This window comes from Dipodomys ordii, unplaced genomic scaffold (genome assembly GCF_000151885.1).
Source record: "Dipodomys ordii isolate 6190 unplaced genomic scaffold, Dord_2.0 Scaffold36, whole genome shotgun sequence".
NCBI classification, from domain to species: Eukaryota; Metazoa; Chordata; class Mammalia; order Rodentia; family Heteromyidae; genus Dipodomys; species Dipodomys ordii.
Window position 1 is genome coordinate 8176467 of NW_012267252.1, and position 19854 is coordinate 8196320.

Below are 19854 nucleotides of genomic sequence, written 5' to 3' on the forward strand. Positions count from 1 at the left end.
AATATTTGGATGTAGAAAGGAAGATATCAGGAAGAGCCTCATACCAGAATCCTATTGAGGGCTCTCTTTCTTTCCTCTCTCTCTGCTTTGTTCTATCTGGTAGACCAACTTCAAATATTCAAGACAAAAGTTGTTCAGGTTTCTCATTACAATTTAGCAACGTAGTCCCAAAGTGTGAGACATGAATCTTTCTGCCCTAGTTTGATTTGGGGGATTCTAGCCCTGACAAGGGACAGCTCTATGTGGTTTAGATATGTGATAGGAGTCTTCAACTGAAAGTCCATAAATCTGGAATCAGTAGTTGAAAAAGGAGGAGAGTGTTTGAGGTTAGGAAGGAAAGTTCTCCAAGTGCCCCTACAGGAGCTGAGCTCATTTGAGCTAGAGGAAATCCCTGAGGTTTTGCTGCCCCAGCATTTCCACAAGATGATCACATTTGTCAAACAAATCACAGATGACAGGGACAATATTGCTTTGAGGATAAATAGACAGAATATATAGCAGAATAATGTAAAATGAAGACCTTATTCCCTTACTTGCCTAGAGATTAATTAAATGAATGAAATCTGTTCATTGTGTTATAGAACTATTTTCAACATTTATCCTAAGCATACCACTGATATTATTGTTATTATTTTTCTCATTCATGTGTTTATCAACTCAATTGATATTTATAAAAGCAATACAGGTATAGTGTTCAGCATGAGTGGAAATCATAATTTAAAGGACCTAGAGCCTGTCCTTGAGAAAAGTGTAATCAAGAAGAACAAGCCAGACACCGGTGACTCACGCCTGTAATCCTAGCTACACAGGAGGCTGAGATCTGAGGATCTTGGTCCAAAGCCAGCCTGAGCAGGAAACTCCGAGAGACTCTTATCTCCAATAAAGCACTAGAAAACTGGAAGTGGTACTGTGGCTCAAGTGGTAGAGTGCTTGCCTCAAGCTGAAGAGTGCAGGGACAGCTCCCAAGCCCAGAGTTCAAGCCCCACGACTGACCAAAAAAAGAAGAAGAAGAAGAACAAAAATTAGGTGCACAAATAATTGAAGGTGCAGAAAGACAAATGTTTGAACCAAGGTTCCATTTCTTTTCTTCTACCTTCCAATGATTAGGCAGTTTTACAGCTTTACTCCATTCTTTCCTCCTATGAAGGAGAGAGAGAGTTGGGGGGTGGAAGAGGATGAGAAAGAGGAGGAGGAAAGAGGAAGAGGATGAAGGAAGATGAAGTGTAGGATGAGATCACTCAAAGATTAAGTAGTTAAGACCTTGTTGAGCTCTCAAAGATTAAGTGTGATAATATATTCTGCTTGATAATAAAATTTCTGGTACATTTGAGGTGCCCAATAAATATAGTTGCCCTTAAGATTATGTGGGCAAGTCTTTCCATATCCTAACAAATGGGATGATGTCATTCTTTCTGATGGAGGCATAGAATTCCATTGTGTATATATATCACATTTTCTTCCTCCATTCATCTACTGAGGGGCATCTGGGTTGGTTCCATATCTTAGCTATGGTAAATAATGCTGCAATAAACATAGTTGTGCTGGTAGCTTTAGTATGGCCTTGCTTGTGATTGTTTGGGTAAATGCCCAGAAGTGGGATTGCTGGGTTATAGTAACCTCTCTGTATAGTATCTTTACAATAAAAAATATTAAAAAGAAAAAAAAGATAATGTGAGCATTGTCATAGTAAGCATTATATCATGCAAAGTATTAGCACATAACTCTATCAGTACTTTAACTACATTAAATTCACTTCTTTTAAAAATAATTCTAAGAATATTATTGTTACTATGTCTGTATCATGTAGATGAAAAACTTTGAGGCACAGAGAGATTAAGTAAACTGCCTGTGATCCAACATTTAGTGAGTGATGAAACCCAGAACACATCCCAAAGTCTAACAGTAGAATTTCTGCTTTCATCCACATCAACACACGGAATGGAGAGTCCAAGACTGTCATGCTCTGAGGTCGCATTTGGGGCTCTAGATTGGACTCTAAGCTCTCTATGTTCTTCGTGCTTAGGAGGGAGTTTCTATTAGCTACTGACTCCTGGAATTGATTCCAGGCCAGTGTTTCTAAATGCATGAACACTATCAATCATCATTATGTCAGTCGAGTATTTCTTTTTTTCTTCTATTAATAAGTGTTTTTATTGTGAAAACACCCTACAGAGGGGTTACAATTACATGAGCAAGGTAATGAGTCCATTTCTTATCAAGCATTGTTGCCTCCTCCTTTGTTTCCCCTTCCCATCCCTGCCCTCCCATCTCTTCCTCCTTCCCCCCAACCCGGCCAAAGTTGTAAAGCTCATTTTGTACATCTCATTGTTGCAGTGGGTCCACCTGTATCCCTATTTAAACAATTTGTTTTTGCCCTTCCCCTCCTCAAATTATACCAACATCAAATACAGTGAAAACAGGGGTTATTACCATGGGGGAAGGACATACAAAGCAACAAAAAAAATCATCTTATAAATATGTTAGAAACAATCGCAAGAAAGAAGAAACATTTGAGTTCTTATCTTGGGGTTTATTTCGCCTAACATCAATTTATCTGACCGTTTCTGCTTGTCTCAGACATATACATACTAGTAATTGCAAATAAGGGAAACCATGGGACCTATGTTTCTTTGGGCCTGGCTTACTTCACTTAATATAATTTTTTCCAAGTCTTTCCATTTCCTAACAAATGTGGCAATGTCATTCTTTCTGATGGAGGCATAGAATTCCATTGTGTATATATACCACATTTTCTTGATCCATTCATCTACTGAGGGGCATCTGGGTTGGTTCCATATCTTAGCTATGGTAAATAATGCTGTGATAAACATAGTTGTGCTGGTAGCTTTAGTATGATCTTGTTTGTTATCATTTGGGTAAATGCCCAAAAGTGGGATTGTTGGGTCATAACTCTATGTAGAGACTTTGAGGAACCTCCATACTTCTGAGTATTTCTTAAGCAACAGGAAATTTGAGTATTTCCTATTAATGCAATTCTTTCTTTTATGCTGGTACTAGAGCTTAAACTCAGGGCTTTATTCTCTTGCTTGGCTTTCTACCACATCTGGCATTCCACTACTTGAGCCACACCTCCAGTCCAGATTTTCTGATGACTAATTGCAGATAACATCTCATGAACTTTTCTGTGCTTCTGGCTTGGGACTGAGATCATCAGGTCTCAACTCCTGAGTTGCTAAGATTGTAGGTATGGGCCACTCAGCATCCAGTTTAAGTATACATTTCTTGGCCTCCAGTCAGACCTCTGAAACTCAGAAACTCTGAGGATGCATCCTCAGGCCCCACCTTAACACCAAGATCAGCAAAAGATTCCATTGCTACTAAAATCATAATCTCAAAGAGCAGACTGTCATCACAGATCAATTAACCAAAAATCCCTAGGATAGAACTTCTTCAATGGTATTTAATGCCTTTAGAAAGTTATGTCCAAAATTCTGTCTCCAGGACAAGCTTTCATAGGATGAGTAGTCCATACAGAATGAAACAGAGTGAGTATTTCCAGAGAAGAGAGAGATTGAGCCAAGACACACAGGGCAGGAAATTGTGGTATAAAAGTAGAGAGATATTACAAGGTAGGGAGGGGACAATAGTGAACAATAATGTATTTTTCAAAATAACAAAGACTAAGTTCCAAATATCTTACCATAGTACACAAAATGATGAGGTGAGAGATGTGTGTTAATTAACTTGATACCATTCCACACTGTGGATATATATCACAACATCACTCTACCCCACAACACATAATGGAAAATCACAATATGAAATTGTGCTTTCTCTGTTAAAAATATTCAGAAACATGACTATTTCATAACTTAAGTATCTAACTCATCAGTTGGTAGAGCAGTTGTACTATGACCTTATCAGTGTTTTCCTTTCAATATCCACCTGCCCATCCCCCTTCCATAATACCCAACTTTCTTATTTATAGGGAATTTTTGCACCGGAATTCATGGCTACACCAAGAGAATTATGCACAGGATCTTAGTCTTGCATTTGCCTGCTGAGAGCCAAGTGTGCTCCGAAGAGGACTGGACTGCAGTTCCATGTGGCTCTTAGGACCTCTTGACACAAACTAGCTGTGTTGCTGGGTGGTTACAAAGAGGGTAGTTTGTGACCTGGGAAATGAAGGGGTCTGATGAGATTGTATTTCAAAGGTTCTGCTTCTAGTATGCTCTCCCTTCATCCCTCTCTCCCTCCTTCCCTCTCCCTCTCTCTCAGTCTCTGTCTCTGTCTCTCTCTCTGTCTCTCTGTCTGTCTCTGTCTTTCTCTCTCTCTCTCTCTCTGTCTCTCTGTCTGTCTGTCTCTCTCTCTCTGGGACTATGGTGTCTAGGTTAGCTGTCATGGTGTCATGGTTCCTGAGAAGTTCCTGTCTGACCTATTTTATATGAAAGGGCTTGAAGACTATGTGCACAGAGGGTGCAGTTGCTAAAAATAAGCTTGTTGCCAGTTGACCTTCCTTTTCCTCCTTCTTCTCTGGAACATCTGTGAGTGATGTCTCAGAAGCTGATCTCACTGTCTTCCCTAGAGGTTTGCTGTGGCTTCCTATGTCCTTCGGTTGCCTGTGTCCTTAGTGTTTGTTTGGAGAATAATCATTATCCTTCCCCTTCAGAGTTTAAAATGATCTTTGGTGCTATTAATAGACCTATTAATTGTTATCAAATTAATGGCAATACATACCCCCAAGAGTAATGACATCACACATTATTCTGCCCTGTATAGGTTTTTCTCCTGTTTATCACCAGAAAGTTAGCAAGCCACAGATCAGGTGCTATTTGGCTCACAGGAAGGATACTAGGATCTCTTTTTGCCATGAAAAGTTTTGGGTCCCAATAGTGCTGAAAGCAGAGTTTTTTTTAAAAAAAATGTATCTAACTCAGTGAAAGTGTTGAATATTCTTCAACAAATACTTGCTGATGATTTACCATTGGCTGAACCCTGAGATTAAATGTGTTGATAGACTATGCAATAAAGTCCATGGAAGTCAAGAACCATGTCTATTATTGACCAAAGATTATTCCAACTGCCCAGTGATGGCTACTCTGGGGAGGGGCCAAGCTGTCACAGGGAATCCTCAACAGCTAACTTCCAGACACGCGATGTATGACTGGTCTAAAGAAGTGGAGGATGCTTAAACAGAATTCTGTGCTAGAGAGACTGGAGAAGTAAATCCAGTCTAGCAAAGCACCATCATAGTTTATCCTTGTCCTTCAAATAAAAAGTAATGCTCGCTAGCACATTAAAAATGCTTTCCCTGTGCCAGGCACTACTCCTAAGTGTTCACCACTTAACTCAGTTAATCCTTCTAACTCTATGAAGCAGCTGTTGTGATCTTCCTGGTTTATAGCTATGGAAACTGACGATCATTGTTGGCACATATGTGCAGAATATAGTAATAAAGGGCCTGCTTGAAGAAGACTGGTAAAATCTATTGGAAAAAAACTGAATTCTCCCCCAATTATGGGGAAATCTGATAGTAGAGGAGCTCATGATTAAGGAATTTTAAAATATTCATAAGAGTCTTCATGGATTCATATCTTAACTCTATTTTGTCTCATAAACATTTTGTGTAAGATTCACTTAATTCAGTCCAGGAATAAAGTATAACCCAGAAGTACAAATGATGACTTCTTTATAGTTTGCTGTAATGATGATGCATATTCATAGACTGTCTTCCCTTTCTCTCTCCTTTCTTCCTACTCTCCTCCCTCCTTCCTTCTTTTTTCCTTTCTTCCTTTTGACGGTACTAGGATTCAAACTAAGTAAGGGCTTTGTTCTTACCAAGCAGGCATGCAACACCATGATGCATAGTTTGTTCTTAGAGATAAAATCTCAAAAATGCCTTGTCCTCAAGCCATGGTCCTTCTATCTCTAGGTCTGAGCCACTGTGCCTGGTCCGCCTCTTTTGTGCATTTTCAATGGGATGCTTGCATTCATTTGCTTCATTGCATCATGGGATACATTGCTAGGTCTACCCTGGCTACTGGCCATGGCTCAATGGTGTCCTGGCCTAACTTTAGACCAGGAGGGGTCTTGATGCTTGAGATGGAAGAGGCATCTCTTCAAATGTTAAGCATTGGAGCAGGCATGTTCCTCCTTCCTTCTCAGTGCCTTTGGCCATATCTTGGTCCTTTTTACATGTCATACTTTGTCAAGGGTTGAGCCTGAGTCCTTCTTTTCCTTTCCCTCGGCGATTTATCTTTCTTTACAAATATCCCTTTTCATTGCTTCTCTGATATCCACCCAGGCTCCTTTTTTGCTCGTCTCAGCATTCCTTTCTTAACCAGTATTGGAAGAATCCCAGTTTTTACAGTCTAGAACCTTAATGTTTGGCAAGATTAAAGATGTATAAGAATGCATTTATATTTCTTATAATTCTACTTCAAGAATTTGGATATGGGATGAGGGGTATTTTGGAACCTGGGCTCTGAGAGAGATGGCTAGTCTCTAATCCTGTTCTTTCTTACCTTAGGCAGGCAAATTCACAGGAAAAGTTAAGCCCCTGCTTCAAACTCACCTGCCTACTTCAAATCCTAGTTCTGTGGCTTCCTAGCTGCCAATGGATAAATTGCCTCAGCTCTCACTACCTGATTGCACTCTTTTAAAACAGAGGAAAAATTGATTCCTAACTCATAGACTTGACTTGAGGATTAAGTGCGATCAACATTTATATGTAAACCAGCATCTGGCACATGGTGAGCTCTCAATATCTACAAACTGTTATTATCATGTGGCTTTAGGCACATTACTTAATCGCTCTTATTATTCCCACTTTACCAAGGAGGAAAATTAGATGAATGTTACTTTCCTTAAAAACTCATTTTGAGGATTAATTAAGATAATGCTTATAAATACCAAACAGTACCTGACACAAGAGTTTCTCAATACCCACTAGCATTTGTCATCATAATTACATGTACTATTCCAAACATTTCTACCGGTGAGTCCCTCACAACTTCTACTTCTTCTCTCTTGATCCCCACCTTCACAACTTCTCTCTTGCTCCTGATCAACCCCACCAAACATTTGTACCTTGTATTTCTTTGCTTGGTATAAGTGCGTGCAAGTTCCTTACATTGATTTCCTTTTGCAGTATTGGGCCTCATTGCTTCCCCTTGATGATTGTTAACTGCGTTCCTGGTGACACCTTGTGTCCTGGAGTCACAGTACTTTATGGAAGTTGCTGCAGCCTAAGTGTTTGCACTAACTTAGGAAGTGAAGACACTAACAAGTCCCTTGTTAGCAGAGGTGACACAGAGTCCAGGCAGCAATAATTACATGTGTCTAGCTAAGACAGGAGATAGTTCACAATGCCTAGTGACATTTATGGCTGTCACAACTGTGAGGATGCTATTATATCTAGAAGAGGTCAAAGACACCACTAAATATTCTGCAGTGCATAGCAGAGCCTCTCCCCTCTAACCAAACACCTGGTCAGAAAACATGAACAGTGCTAACTCCTCCAAGAGCCCTGAGGTGAATGCTGCCCATACTTCAGAAAATGGACAATGGCTTCTCTTGGCCTGAGAGAGGCAGGGAGGGAGAGAGGAACAAAGGAAGGAAGGGAAGGGGAGAACAAAGAAGAAAGGGAGAAAAAAAGAAAATGGAGAAAGAGGATTAGGGTTCCTGTCCCTAGGAAGCTTACTGTCTGATGAGCTGTGCACTAGGAAGATTTATTCTATTCATACCTGATAGCATAAGGAAATAAATTACGAATGTCCTCTTAAACAAATGCACTCTGTGGGCTTGTATCTGCAAGCAAGCTTCAAAACTGGGAAATTCAAATGGGATTGGAAAATAAGTAGATTCTGATCTGTTTAGCGTCAGTGGTGCCTCTCAGTCTGGGTTTCTCATTTCTCTACCTCTTTGATCTCTGTATTTTGTGTGTATGTATGTGCATGCATGCGCGTACACACACACACACGCACACTTACAAACACTGCTTATACTGTATCTTTGCCTCTCTTCATCTGTCTTTTTCTTTCAGTCTCTGTCTCTTTCTGTCTTCTTCTTCTCCTTTCCCTGTTTCTGTGCCACACTGCTCATCCTTCTTTTGTCTGTTCAGTCAGATCCTTCTTTTAGCCCCACTCCTTTCATAAGGCTAGAAGAATTTCTTCTATGACCAAACAAGAAAGATAATCTTTTCTTTCCTATTCCAGATGTAGGAATCCAGATGATGTCCTCTAAATTGTTCTAGGGTGTCTTGATTGCCATAGTCATGGTGTCTCATGACAGTGCAGAATCATAGAACATCATGGCTAATTAGAAGAATAGGCTACTGCAAATATTGGGCAGCCTAGTCAACAACACATGATATGAGTTAGGTAGAAGAGATCTTTGCAGGGTAGAAAGTGAAAAGGATATTGAGCATGCTGAAACTACTGGTAAGCCAAAAACAACTGAAGAGAGGAAAAACCCAAAATAGTGATCATAATGATCAAGATACTCAATTCTTAAGAAATGGGAAGAAGAGAGAAGGTTTGCAGAAGGACTTGATTCTTGGTTTCAGCCTTGAAGTTGTGTAGGGTGTTAGAGAGATGGAAGGGCATGGGTGAAAGAATAGTTTCTCTGCTTCCTTTATTGGTGTGTTATTGGTATAAGTTCCTAAGGGAAAAGGACTCTGTTTCTTTGTTTATAGAGCATAGCATCTAATTGTAATAACCACAATTAGGCTTAGTCATTGTGGTTCCAAGTGGGTTTGTGCTGGCCTGCCAAGGATGAGGGAGAGAGGATAGAACAGAGCACCAGAGAATCCTCTAATCCTGAGAATAGCCACTCACTCAGAAAGACACAAAGAGGCTGCAAAGCAGAGGAGGTGTTAATATAGTCCCTTCTGGTACTCTCAGTCTTCTTTGTGTCTGACTTCAAGCAAGAGCCAGTTTGAATGTTGGCATTATCAAGGTAGATTGGATTGCTTCTTGAAAGGCACACAGGGAGCACATAATATGTACTCGCCATGTATTTTGTCAGTGGTTCAAAAATAAATAAAGACAATCTTCTTCTTTATAGAAGTGAGTTAGCACTTGCATAAGGGTTGTGCTTATTCCTTGAAATCACAAATACTGCTGCTCAAACTTGACTGCACAGGGGAAATCCCTGGGAGTTTAAAACAACTAACTGATGCTATGGTCCAGTTCTCATAGGTATTGGCTTTATTGGTTTCACAAGGGACATGGCTACTGTGTGTTTCTGAGCCTCAGTGTTTCTCATGAGCAGCCACTATGGTGAACCAGTAAAGCAGGGATGCTATGGGAAGAGAAGAAGTATTCCTCAGTGAGATGAGGGGAGGAATCTTGCTGGAGGAATAAAGCCAAGTGGGTCTGAAGGAGAGGGACCTGAATGGGCAGGGAGATGGCTGGATAAAAAGCACATTGGAGTTGCTTCCCAAGAAGTCAGGATGGCTTTCTCCTTCTGGCTTAGTTCCTGTGTGACCTTAGATGAACATAAAGTTCTTCATGCCTCAGTTTCTCTTCCAGACATAGTTGACTGATGATGCCTGTTCTTGCCTCGGGATTAAATGAGGTAGATAAACAGAAAAGGTAGTATAATAATTATTATTAAGAAAAACCAATCATTAGGGTAATGCCTCATTTATTTAGCTTTTCTGGGAAAAGAAGTATTGTCTGTAAGTGAGATTCTCAGAGGACTGAACTTTTACCTTTCAAGATGTAACCATTTTAATTAGTTAGCATAGATTTATTGTTTCAAATGTTTTCATTGCAGTATTTCTATACAGTGTATGTGATTCTTTGATCAAATTCACCTGTTATATTACTCTCCTTTAACCATTCCCTTCTGTATTTATTTGTTGCAATTTTAAATGAGTTTCATCATTTATTGTATTCATCGCTCCCTCCAATCAACATCTCCTACCGCCTCCCCTCTTTCTGGTTCAATCACCCAATAATACTCCTATTACATCTATGTCAAGACAAGATCATTTTATTTTAACCAACCCCAAGTCATTTTATCTTCTTTAAAGTTTATCAGTTGCAAGTAGACTTTCTTTAACAAAGAAACATGATACCATTATCCCTGCTTTCTTCTTTCTGTGTCTTTAGATCCTCAAGTTAGATGTGAAACACTGAACTGTAGTGTCATAACATAGTAACATCCCAGGGCATTGAGAAGAATAGGGTTTTATGATTTGGGAGACTGGGTTTTAAGTTCTTAGGTCTGTTTTTCTTGCTACCTAGTTATCAGTTGTTAAATCTTCCCAACTGTTAATTTAGTCACTGTTTCTAACACGCTGTTTCTTACCTGTTGAAGATTGGAAAACCAAAAAACCAGTTTTAACATGCTGTTGAAAATAGCAGTAAATGGACCATGAATTTAAACTGGTCACAGAGAGTGGCTTATGTGCTCTCTAGCTCACACATGAGTTAGGGTATCTCTGTACTTGTTGTTGACTGGATTTGACTGGCCTTAAGGCAGAATACAGCTGCCCGGGCTTTCCATGTAGAAGCTGAGAAGGATGATTTTTTTTAAGGAATTCTCAGCTTTCATTCTTCTATTGATTGGTCAGAGACCTTTATGATTTCTTTGCCCAATTAAAGAATTAAAGAACTTTGTCTTGTCCAACCAGGCTTGGAATGTTTTGTGCCAAATAGTTATTTATAAGGAAGGATACACAAATCAGGGTAGATAAAACAAATCAGGAGGGCACACACTGAAGCCAACAGAACATGGTAGGAAATTCTGCTCCGAGACACAAGTGTTGGAAAGTAATCAGGGTCTTAGAATATAGCTCCGTGGTAGAGCACTAGCCCAACATGCATAAGGCCATGGATCTGTTTCTAGTGTCCGTAGGGGGAGGTGAGAGAAGAAAGTCAAGACTGAGGAGACAGATGGGATACCAGGGGAACATCTGTGAAGGTGCAAGATGGTAGAGAAGGGTCAGGGACAGAGGTTTAGACCAGTATCACCATGGATATTGTATACTTCTGGTTGTTTGTTTACTAGGTGACCCCACCCTGGGACGTTTGCATTGTGAGCCTTGCAGGTGGCAGGTTTTAGGTCAGATAGACTGCTAAAGCTGCCAGTGGCCTTATTCTTTCAGCCACCAAGGTACAAGGACATTCCTATTTGAATGATGGATTTCTGAATAATACAGCCCCAAATGCTTCCTTCTCACTCTCCTGGTCCTTGCTGAGCATGTCTCTCCTTTCCTTCCTCAGGTCAGTGGCTGGATTGGATAAGGAGGCGGACCTGGTGCACATGGAAGTGAGGACGGCAGATGGATGTGAGTGCTCCTGCAGGACAGGCTAAGTCCAGGATTGCTGCCCAAGGGTCTCTCTCCTCCCCCAATTTGCATTTTAATGACTTGGGAAGATGAAAAGCCCTGAACTCCATTACTGCCATATCCATCCTTGTGGGGGGGGGGAATGAGGGGGGAAAGGGAGAGACTTCCAGTCTCAAGGGAGACATTGCATTGAAATAAACCCTCAGGAATGAATTTCCTGGGGATGTGAGTTAGAGTAATGAATTTTGAGACTCCTATTAGTAATTTCCTTGGCAGTTTTGGTGTAATTCAGATACAGGCATCCATATCTCGTCTAGTTTTTTACATTCCCATGGTGAATTGCAGGGGCCATTTGCTTTAATAGAATAAACCCTTCGTATGGTCAAGCTTATCAGAAAATACAAAGGGAAATTATTCTCAAGCATGTTTGTTCATCTATTTGCCAGGTATTTATGTGCCAGGCATTGTTCTAGGCCTTAGAGATACAGTAGCAAGCAATGTTTTCATTGTCCCTGAATATAAAGGGCTCCATTCTAATAGTGGAATTCCAAGACTTTAAACATTATAGCTGTGAACATCTCACATAGCATTAGTCCTTCTCAGAAAGGATTGTACTTCCAGAATCAAAGAAAAAAATAAAATCAACCTAAATAAAAATCTATGCAAACATAATTAGCATCTCCTGGGTTCAAAATAAAGCCAACGAGTACAATGGAGTTGATCTATAAGTAGAGTAGAATAAGTACCTGCCTGTGAGTTGGGGTTCTAACCTCTCTGGCCTGGTGACTTCTTCTGTGATCCAAAATACTCTCTTCACCCTGCTCACCTCACAAGGTTCTGGGTTGACCAAATAGAAGAAGTTAAAGTAACTATGAAATGTACAAATAGAAGGAAATTCTGTTTTGACCTGGCTGTGGGCTTTGCGGTATCATTGAAGAATACACTAAATAAAACTGTGTGTGCTTTATCTGAGAAAAATGGATGTGAGGTCAGCCACAGATGCAATATAGAAGCACTCATTTGGGGCTGGGGATTTGTTTTTATTTGCCTCCTATTTATTTATTTATTGTTGGTCGCATGGCTTGAACTCTGGGCCTGGGCCCTCTCTCTCAGCTCATCAGCTCAAGGCTAGTGCTTTACCACTTTGAGCCACAGAATTACTTCCAGTTGTCTGTGGTTTATTGGAGATAAGAGTTTCACAGACTTTCCTGCCTGGGCTGGCTTTGAACTGCAGTCCTCAAATCTCAGCCTCCTGAGTAGCTAGGATGACAGGTGTGAGCCACCAACCCCCGGCCCTTTCTTTTATTTTTAGAAATGTTAGAAAGCAAACATAACTTGTTACTATATGTTCAACACTCTACCTCCTGCCCTCCTTCCCTCCCTCCTTCCCTCCTTTCCTTCTCTCTCTCCCTTCCTTCCTAATTTCTTTCACTTAATACTCAACTAATTTCTGAGACAGGCTAGTTATACTCCACATTCTTTTTTGTTTATTTTTCAACAGAATAGCAACTATAGATTTCAGAGGGTTATATCTCCTTGTTCCTGTTCACAAGGGTGGTTGAGTCTGGATATCTAGTTGTCTAATCTGACTCAAACCATACAAGTTGATGCTGAGAATGAAACTGGGAGTACAGGTCGCTGTGGTAAGTAGGGTCAACACGCAGGAAAACAAGAGGAAAGCAGAGAGCTGGTCTTGCGCATGACCTGCAAATCAGTTTTCGGTACCAACCCGCACTGGCTTTGCTTTCATTCCAAACATGTCAAGTCACATATAGGATCTCTGGTGGTCATAGCATTTTCATAGTTGGTAGAAATGTTGTAGGATTGTCTTACTTCCCTGCCTGGTATGGGAACATCATTGCAAAGCCTCTGATGGTATGTTCTCAGCTCGCAGAGCCCAGGTTTGAGACATATCCTGCTCTACGTCTGCATAGCAACTCTTTTGATTTTTCCTAGTAATTTCTTACATGAAGCGTAAATTTATTTTGTGAATGTTCAAGAATTCTGGCCAAAAATTGAGATTCAAGCCTGTGGTGTAGGAATCCTTTGAAATTTTTCTAGCATGAAAAATACAAAACATAGAGAACATTCTCTGGCCTCCTGTCAAAATTCCAGAGTCAAGGAAGAAAAAAGAAAAGAAAAGAAATTAAAAATAGAAGCATGACAGGAATAAATGTCATGTCGTGTTTGACACTCTGGTTACAGTAATAGTAGGCATTAGTTTCTACCTTTTTAATTCCGTTTTTCAACAGAGAGCCATCTTTCCACTTAGTAAATTAGCTCTTACCCTGCTTTATGTAGAATGTGCACATAGGTGATCTGAATGACTGGGAGCGCTTTATTTTACATACCACAAGAAAATGCATGACACCCTTCCTCGTGGTGAGTGGTGAATGCTTTCTTACCCACAGGTACTCACATTCTCATCACCTCCATACTTGGATCATCACAGATGTCTGTTACATATACTTTAATTGCTCTTTTTAGGACACAGTGACTTTAATTAAAATTTGCAAAAATTATTGCAACTAGTTAGTGATAGAAGAGGAAAAAGCTATTAGCAAAAGCCACTCAAGAAGCTAAAAGTACAAGGGAACTCCTGATAAAGAACATCTACAACAGTTAACATCATGTTAATAATTAATAACATCATACTAATTTCTTGCTGAGAAAAAAGAAAGAGGCAGGTCTATTCACTCTTGTGGCTTCCTTCAACCCCTGATTAAAGTCTTAGCCACTGAAATAAAGCAAGAAAACTAAAAGACGATGCATAGAGATTGATAACTAGTTCTTCCATTGACATGGCTCATGGTAGCCATTTACTCACATGTGGGTAGAGAGTCTTGGAGCTGCACTGTGCAAATTTTAAGTGAGAAATATATACCAGGTTTCAAAGATTACCTAAGATAAAGGATGAAAAAATAGCTTTTTAATAATTTTTATGTCAATTATAGGCTGAAATTATTTATTTAGGGAGATGTGTGGCTCAAATAAAACATTCTGAGTTTCACTTTTCTATTTGTTTTTTAAATATTTCTCTGGTAAATTGAAGCAGTGATGTGTGGCTTATATCACTTGTCTCTCTCAGTCAGCTATTGACAATGGACCCCCTGGAATATCAGCATGGTGTCACAGTATGACACTGACAGCCCAGTCACTAATGCTGGGTCCAATAGCCTGGAGCAAACCTAGCCTAAGCTGGTCTCCATCCTCATTTAGATGTAGGAAATCTCTCATCTGTTCCTGTTTTGGTTTACCTCTTTGGAAGTCAGACAACCAGATGAAACTAAAAACATTGAATGATCCCCTTTGCATCCAGAGTTTAATCAAGACAAAGCCAACAGATCAAAAAAGTATAAATCTGTTTCTGCCATGAGATTCAGGCTGAAAATGTCTTTTTCTTCCTTTGTCATTTGGAAATTTATCTTTCTTTGAATATCCTCTGTATATTCTCTCTTTTTCTACCTGGCACAGAGTTACTAAGATACAGATAAATGCATCCATGTACGCTCTCTCTATTCCAGAGACAATTGAGTTGCAATAGTATATCCCCTTCCACATTCACAGATCACTCAACAGAGAATTCAGTAACCGTAAGAAAAGCATCCACTTGGAGACATGAGTTGGCAAATTTAACTCTCTGGTTTAGAAAGTGTTAGACTTCAGAACCAATTCAGAAGCTTCCTGTAATTCCTTCATCTAGTGCATTATCTCTCTGAAAATGCTAATGAGCATATGAAGTGTTTTAATAGTTCACTTTTTCATCAATTCCCTAAAAAGATTTTATTGTAGAGTAAAACTGATAGAGGCAGTTTTTAGTTCTCTAAACAAAAGAGTAACAAGTAAGAGAACCCAAAATGTCAGGCCACTCTGTGGTCGAGTGAGTGCTTTTTCAGTGGAAATCCTCACAAATAAAGTAGAATAGTGGCACAAAGAAACACTGTGATAAACCAAAAACAACATGGGCAAAACATTGAGACACCTACCCATCCTGAAATTTTAGAGTCAAAGCCCGTTTCGTGCATTTCATCATTCCTTCTGTTTGTCCCATCATTGGCTTGCATCGGTCACAGACTTGCTAAGTTACGGCAGAGCCTAACACTTCTTAATGGAGCATTGCAAGCAGACATGGGTAATCAAATGAGCTTGCCACACAAGGTGAAACAATTAGCTTTGCAGACTAAACTCCAGGATCCAGAAACAGATGATTGACTCCTTAAGGACCTTAGATTATTGATTAGTTCAATGATTTTTCAACCTATATAACTCAGAGCTCTAGCAGCTTTTAGAACTCAGAGACCCAATATGAAAATACATCAATGGAACAAGAGACCACTTGCTTTCCGTTCTTTTCCTAAACTCCATATCAAGAATATAGGATACCAGATTATCTCTTTTTAAAAAAGATTTCAGATTATAAAACAGGAAGTAAATAAGAGTTTTTCAAATGACAGTCATTTAGAATATGCCTAAAATCACACAGTGAGCCACAAACAGGAACTAACATAAAATCTGGATTCTGGTCTAATCCTCAGCATGATTTTCCTCCTGTGTTTCAAATAGCATACGAGTTAAGATCATAGATAGCATTCCAAATCTCAAACATTTTTACCTAAGTTTACATTGCTCTGTGCCTCTGTTTGCTCATCTCTAACCTGGGAATAATTTTTGGATTGTTTCAGAAATCAAATAAGTGAATGTGTGTCACTTCTAGAGTACTAGAAAACACTTGAGCACTTGAATATGTTGTTACCATCATTATCATCCTCCTCCTCCTCTTCATGTTTTTGTCAATATTATATTATCATCATTGTGTTGTCATCATTATCATATCTTCTTACCATTGTCATATCATTATCATATTCAGAGTCAGATTATTTGTCAAGTAGAATAGAAAGAGTCTTGAATAGTGCCTTAAAAGTATTCAAGGATTATTATGATTTCTAAATGTCTATAAGTTTTCCAGATTGTCCTCTGTTCTCAAGGCAGATAATGCTGTAATTCTTCTATTTTCATAAAACTTTAAAGCCACAGGCCCAACTGAAGGACTGCAAAATGCCCTTTGGGGTTTGTTGCTTTTGTCTGTACTTAGCACCCATGATACTGCCAGTGATCTTTGATGCATTTGCAGCCATGTCCTGTATTGTGATTTTCACTGTGCCTACAAATAAATGAGCCTTACATCCCAGTCCTGGAAAGTGAGGCTGTGGAAGTTGTACAACTTCAGACTTACCCGGAATATGCTTGCTTTTACTTATTTGCAATTGAGAGTTGGTGCTGTTATTTAAAATAAATAGCTCCTGGGTATTTCTCGAAGAACAGGCCTGAAGAGCTGAATTTGCTTTTTGTTCACAATTTTAATTCACTTTTTCAATTTCTGACAATGTGTATATTACCCAAAGGGATGGAAGTTGAACGAATCATGGAATATTCTCTTTCTCTGAGGTGGCAAGAGGTGTGATGTCTAGGGAGTTTGAATATTTAATAATCTCAATGGCAAAATACAATCACAAGTCACCATATAATTCCACAAAACAAAAATGTATAGGCTTTTAATGTAATTTAATTCAGTTTAACTAGTATTTACTGGAGCTTTATAAAGTCAGCCTGTGGAGAGGAAAAGATGGCTAATACTTTTCTCCTGCTGGTAAAGAGATAACACTTAGAACATTTTGGCACAGCCCAAATGGACTTTTCAGTAGAATTTATTATTATAGATGAGAGCTTGTTTTAATGAACTGAAAAATGTAGAAGCTGCTTTCTTGAGCACTACACCAGGCCTTACAGGTCTCTTAGGAAGAAACAGAGGCCTCAGCTATTGTATTGTCTTGGTTTCTCAGTTCATTGAGCATTTCCCATCAAGCCCATTTCCCAAAGCACATTCATTTTTGAATATGTTGTCTCCATCATTGACCTAGGAATCTTCTGAGAATAAGAATTTAAGCTTTCTCTTTCCTAGAATGGCAGGGGGTATCTGACACCTGCACATCTTTGTGCTTTGGTCTTATACCAAAGAAATGAGTCTGACCATTGGAGACAGCCTTTCTCATAATATGAAACCTTTGTTCTAAGATATGTAGTTAGTAAAATGTTACTTCTCTCCCTAAACATCCTGCTATAGTAGAGTTATGTTGAAATTGGATCAGTTATTTCCAGAGTTGTCAAGCCAATCCCTGTGTGCGTGGTGCAGAGTCTTTGACTTTTAGTTTTGTATATTATCTTAGCTATTTGGAAGTCTGAGAGGGGAAAGTTTGTGGTACCAGTCCATTTCTAGCAAGAAATGTCCATGAGATTCCATCTCAATAGAAGAAGCTGGGCAAGATGGTACCTGCCTGAATTATCAACTACAATGGGAAGTTAAACAGCAAGATTGTGGTTCATTCTGACTGGGCAGGAAGCAAGACCTTATCTCAAAAATAACCAGAACAAAGGTAGGGCTGGAGGTATGGCTCAGTAGTAGAGCATCTGCCTAAAGATACCTAAAAAGCATGGTCCTAAATTCAAACCCTTATATTATAAAAAAATAACATCAGGAAGATTTTTTACATTTAGAAATATGTTAATCAAGATAATTTTTCCCCATAAGGGCATTCAAATGAGGTCTTCTACAGTCTGTTCTTTCTAGCTTTGAATTTGAGTATTTTCACAGAAAGGGAGAGAAAAATAGATATTCAAGAATAATGATGACACATATCAATCCATTAGCATGTAATTATGCAGAGGGTTCCTGGAATGTGGTCTGTATCATCTTGTGTGTGTTTTTTTTTACTCCCTTTATAAGGAAATCCTTTCTCTTTTAACATACTTCCCTAATGAAGAGTAAATTCAAGGACTACCTCTTTCTTGAATATCTTCTCTATTTTGTCAGCTCAGGCAGACTTTTCTTGTCTAAATACCCACAGAACTTAAAGAAAATCCACAGTGATGCAAACTCAAAATGTATCTTAATTATAAGACTCTGGATAGCATCATCTTTTGATACCTGTCATTAACCCAGAACATTAAGCTCTTATTAATTGAATAAATGGAGAGATACAGAGAGTTAAATCTTTTTCTTTCTCTTCTTAGTAAACATGTATCTAACATTTGTTGAACTTTTTACAATGTATTCAACAGTATGCTAAGCATATTTTCATGTATAATCTTTTTAATCCTGGCAACTGTTCTTGGAGACACATGCTAAGTTGTCTGGACCATACTGCAGTCAATACAGAGTAAGTCTTGTATTTGAACTCAATGGTGGTAATTCAGATTGGAGATCTTCTTTGACTTTGAAGCTTGAATCTAATGGTGTTCCCTGCTCACCCTAGAAACCCACAGTCTCAGCCACTTCTGCTAGGTGGCCACACTTGCCTGATATTCAGCCTCCTCATCTCCATATTTTGGCACTTTGAGTTATATCAGGTAGTGGAAACCAAACTTATTATCATATCCCTGTGTTCTGAAAAAAAATAAAAGAAAAATAATACATGAGTTCAGCTAAAAACTGAATTTTAAGTGGATTTCAGAAAGTCATTTGAGTGCTGCTGTCTTGTTAAACTGAGCCTTTTGGTACCATGCTGGGCAGTGGCAGAGAGACTGCTAAGAAGTAGCATGAATTTGGCCCAGTATCTCACCCATAGGGGCAAAGGTTCATGGAGATGTTGATTTTGTTTGGGGTGGCTTAGAATACACATGACTCTTTTCTCAGTGAGAAGGTGAATAGTAAATAGAGAAACAGGCCAGTGTGTATGGATAAGCAAATATTTCCAAGTGTGCATCTTTGCTTACTGGTGTAAGCAGCTTTCTGAGACACTGGCTGACAAGAAGGTTTCAGGTTGTCATGTCAACACTTGTGGTTTCTTTACCTGTATTTGCTGTGGCTTTTTGCTTTATTTTAAGAGCAGATTAGTAAATTTGTATAGGTTCAAACATTTGCCTGGTGGGCAGGAAATTGCTCTACAGCACACCCTGGATTTTAGGCCTTTTCCTCTCCTCCCAGTGGGAGATAGAAAGCCAGGACCAGCCACACATTGTTTTCTCTGAGAACTCAAAGACAAAGAGGAAGGGACATGTAAGTGAGAATGCTGGGCATGCTGGTTTTGCCACAGAATCAAAGACTGGGGAAAAACTAAACCAAACCAAACCAAAACAGGAGAAACAAAACATTTCAGTCTCCTCCCTGGAAAGATCATTTGGGATAACAATGCAGAGAAGTGTATTTGGGATAACAATACAGGAAATAAGTGGCCCTAGATCTCATTGGAACTCAAGTCTTATTTAGCCTGACAATATTGGTCTGTACGCTATTAAAATTGTATCTTAGATATCAGAAATCATTGCATGAAGAAGAGAAACACTTAGCATTGCTTAAAAACTCAGAAAATTTGGGCGCTGGTGGCTCACGCTTTAATCCTAACTACTCAGGAGGCTCAGATCTGAGGATCATGGTTCAAAGCCAACCTGGGCAGGAAAGTCCATGAGACTCTTCTCTCCAATTAACCACCAAAAAAACTGGAAGTGGCACTGTGGCTCAAGTGGTAGAATGCTCACCTTGAACTGAAGAGCTCAGGGACAATACCCAGGCTCAGAGCTCAAGCCCCATGACCAACCAA

General features: G+C 39.3%; 1 protein-coding gene across 1 annotated transcript in view; it reads left to right on the forward strand.

Annotated features, from left to right (window-relative positions):
• Window positions 1-19854, forward strand: part of Sorcs3 (sortilin-related VPS10 domain containing receptor 3) — a 576321-nt gene that overhangs the window by 401288 nt on the left and 155179 nt on the right. The window contains exon 7 of the mRNA XM_013017600.1: window positions 11196-11260. Coding sequence (XP_012873054.1) covers window positions 11196-11260 — 65 coding nt within the window. The remainder of the gene's footprint in view (window positions 1-11195; window positions 11261-19854) is intronic.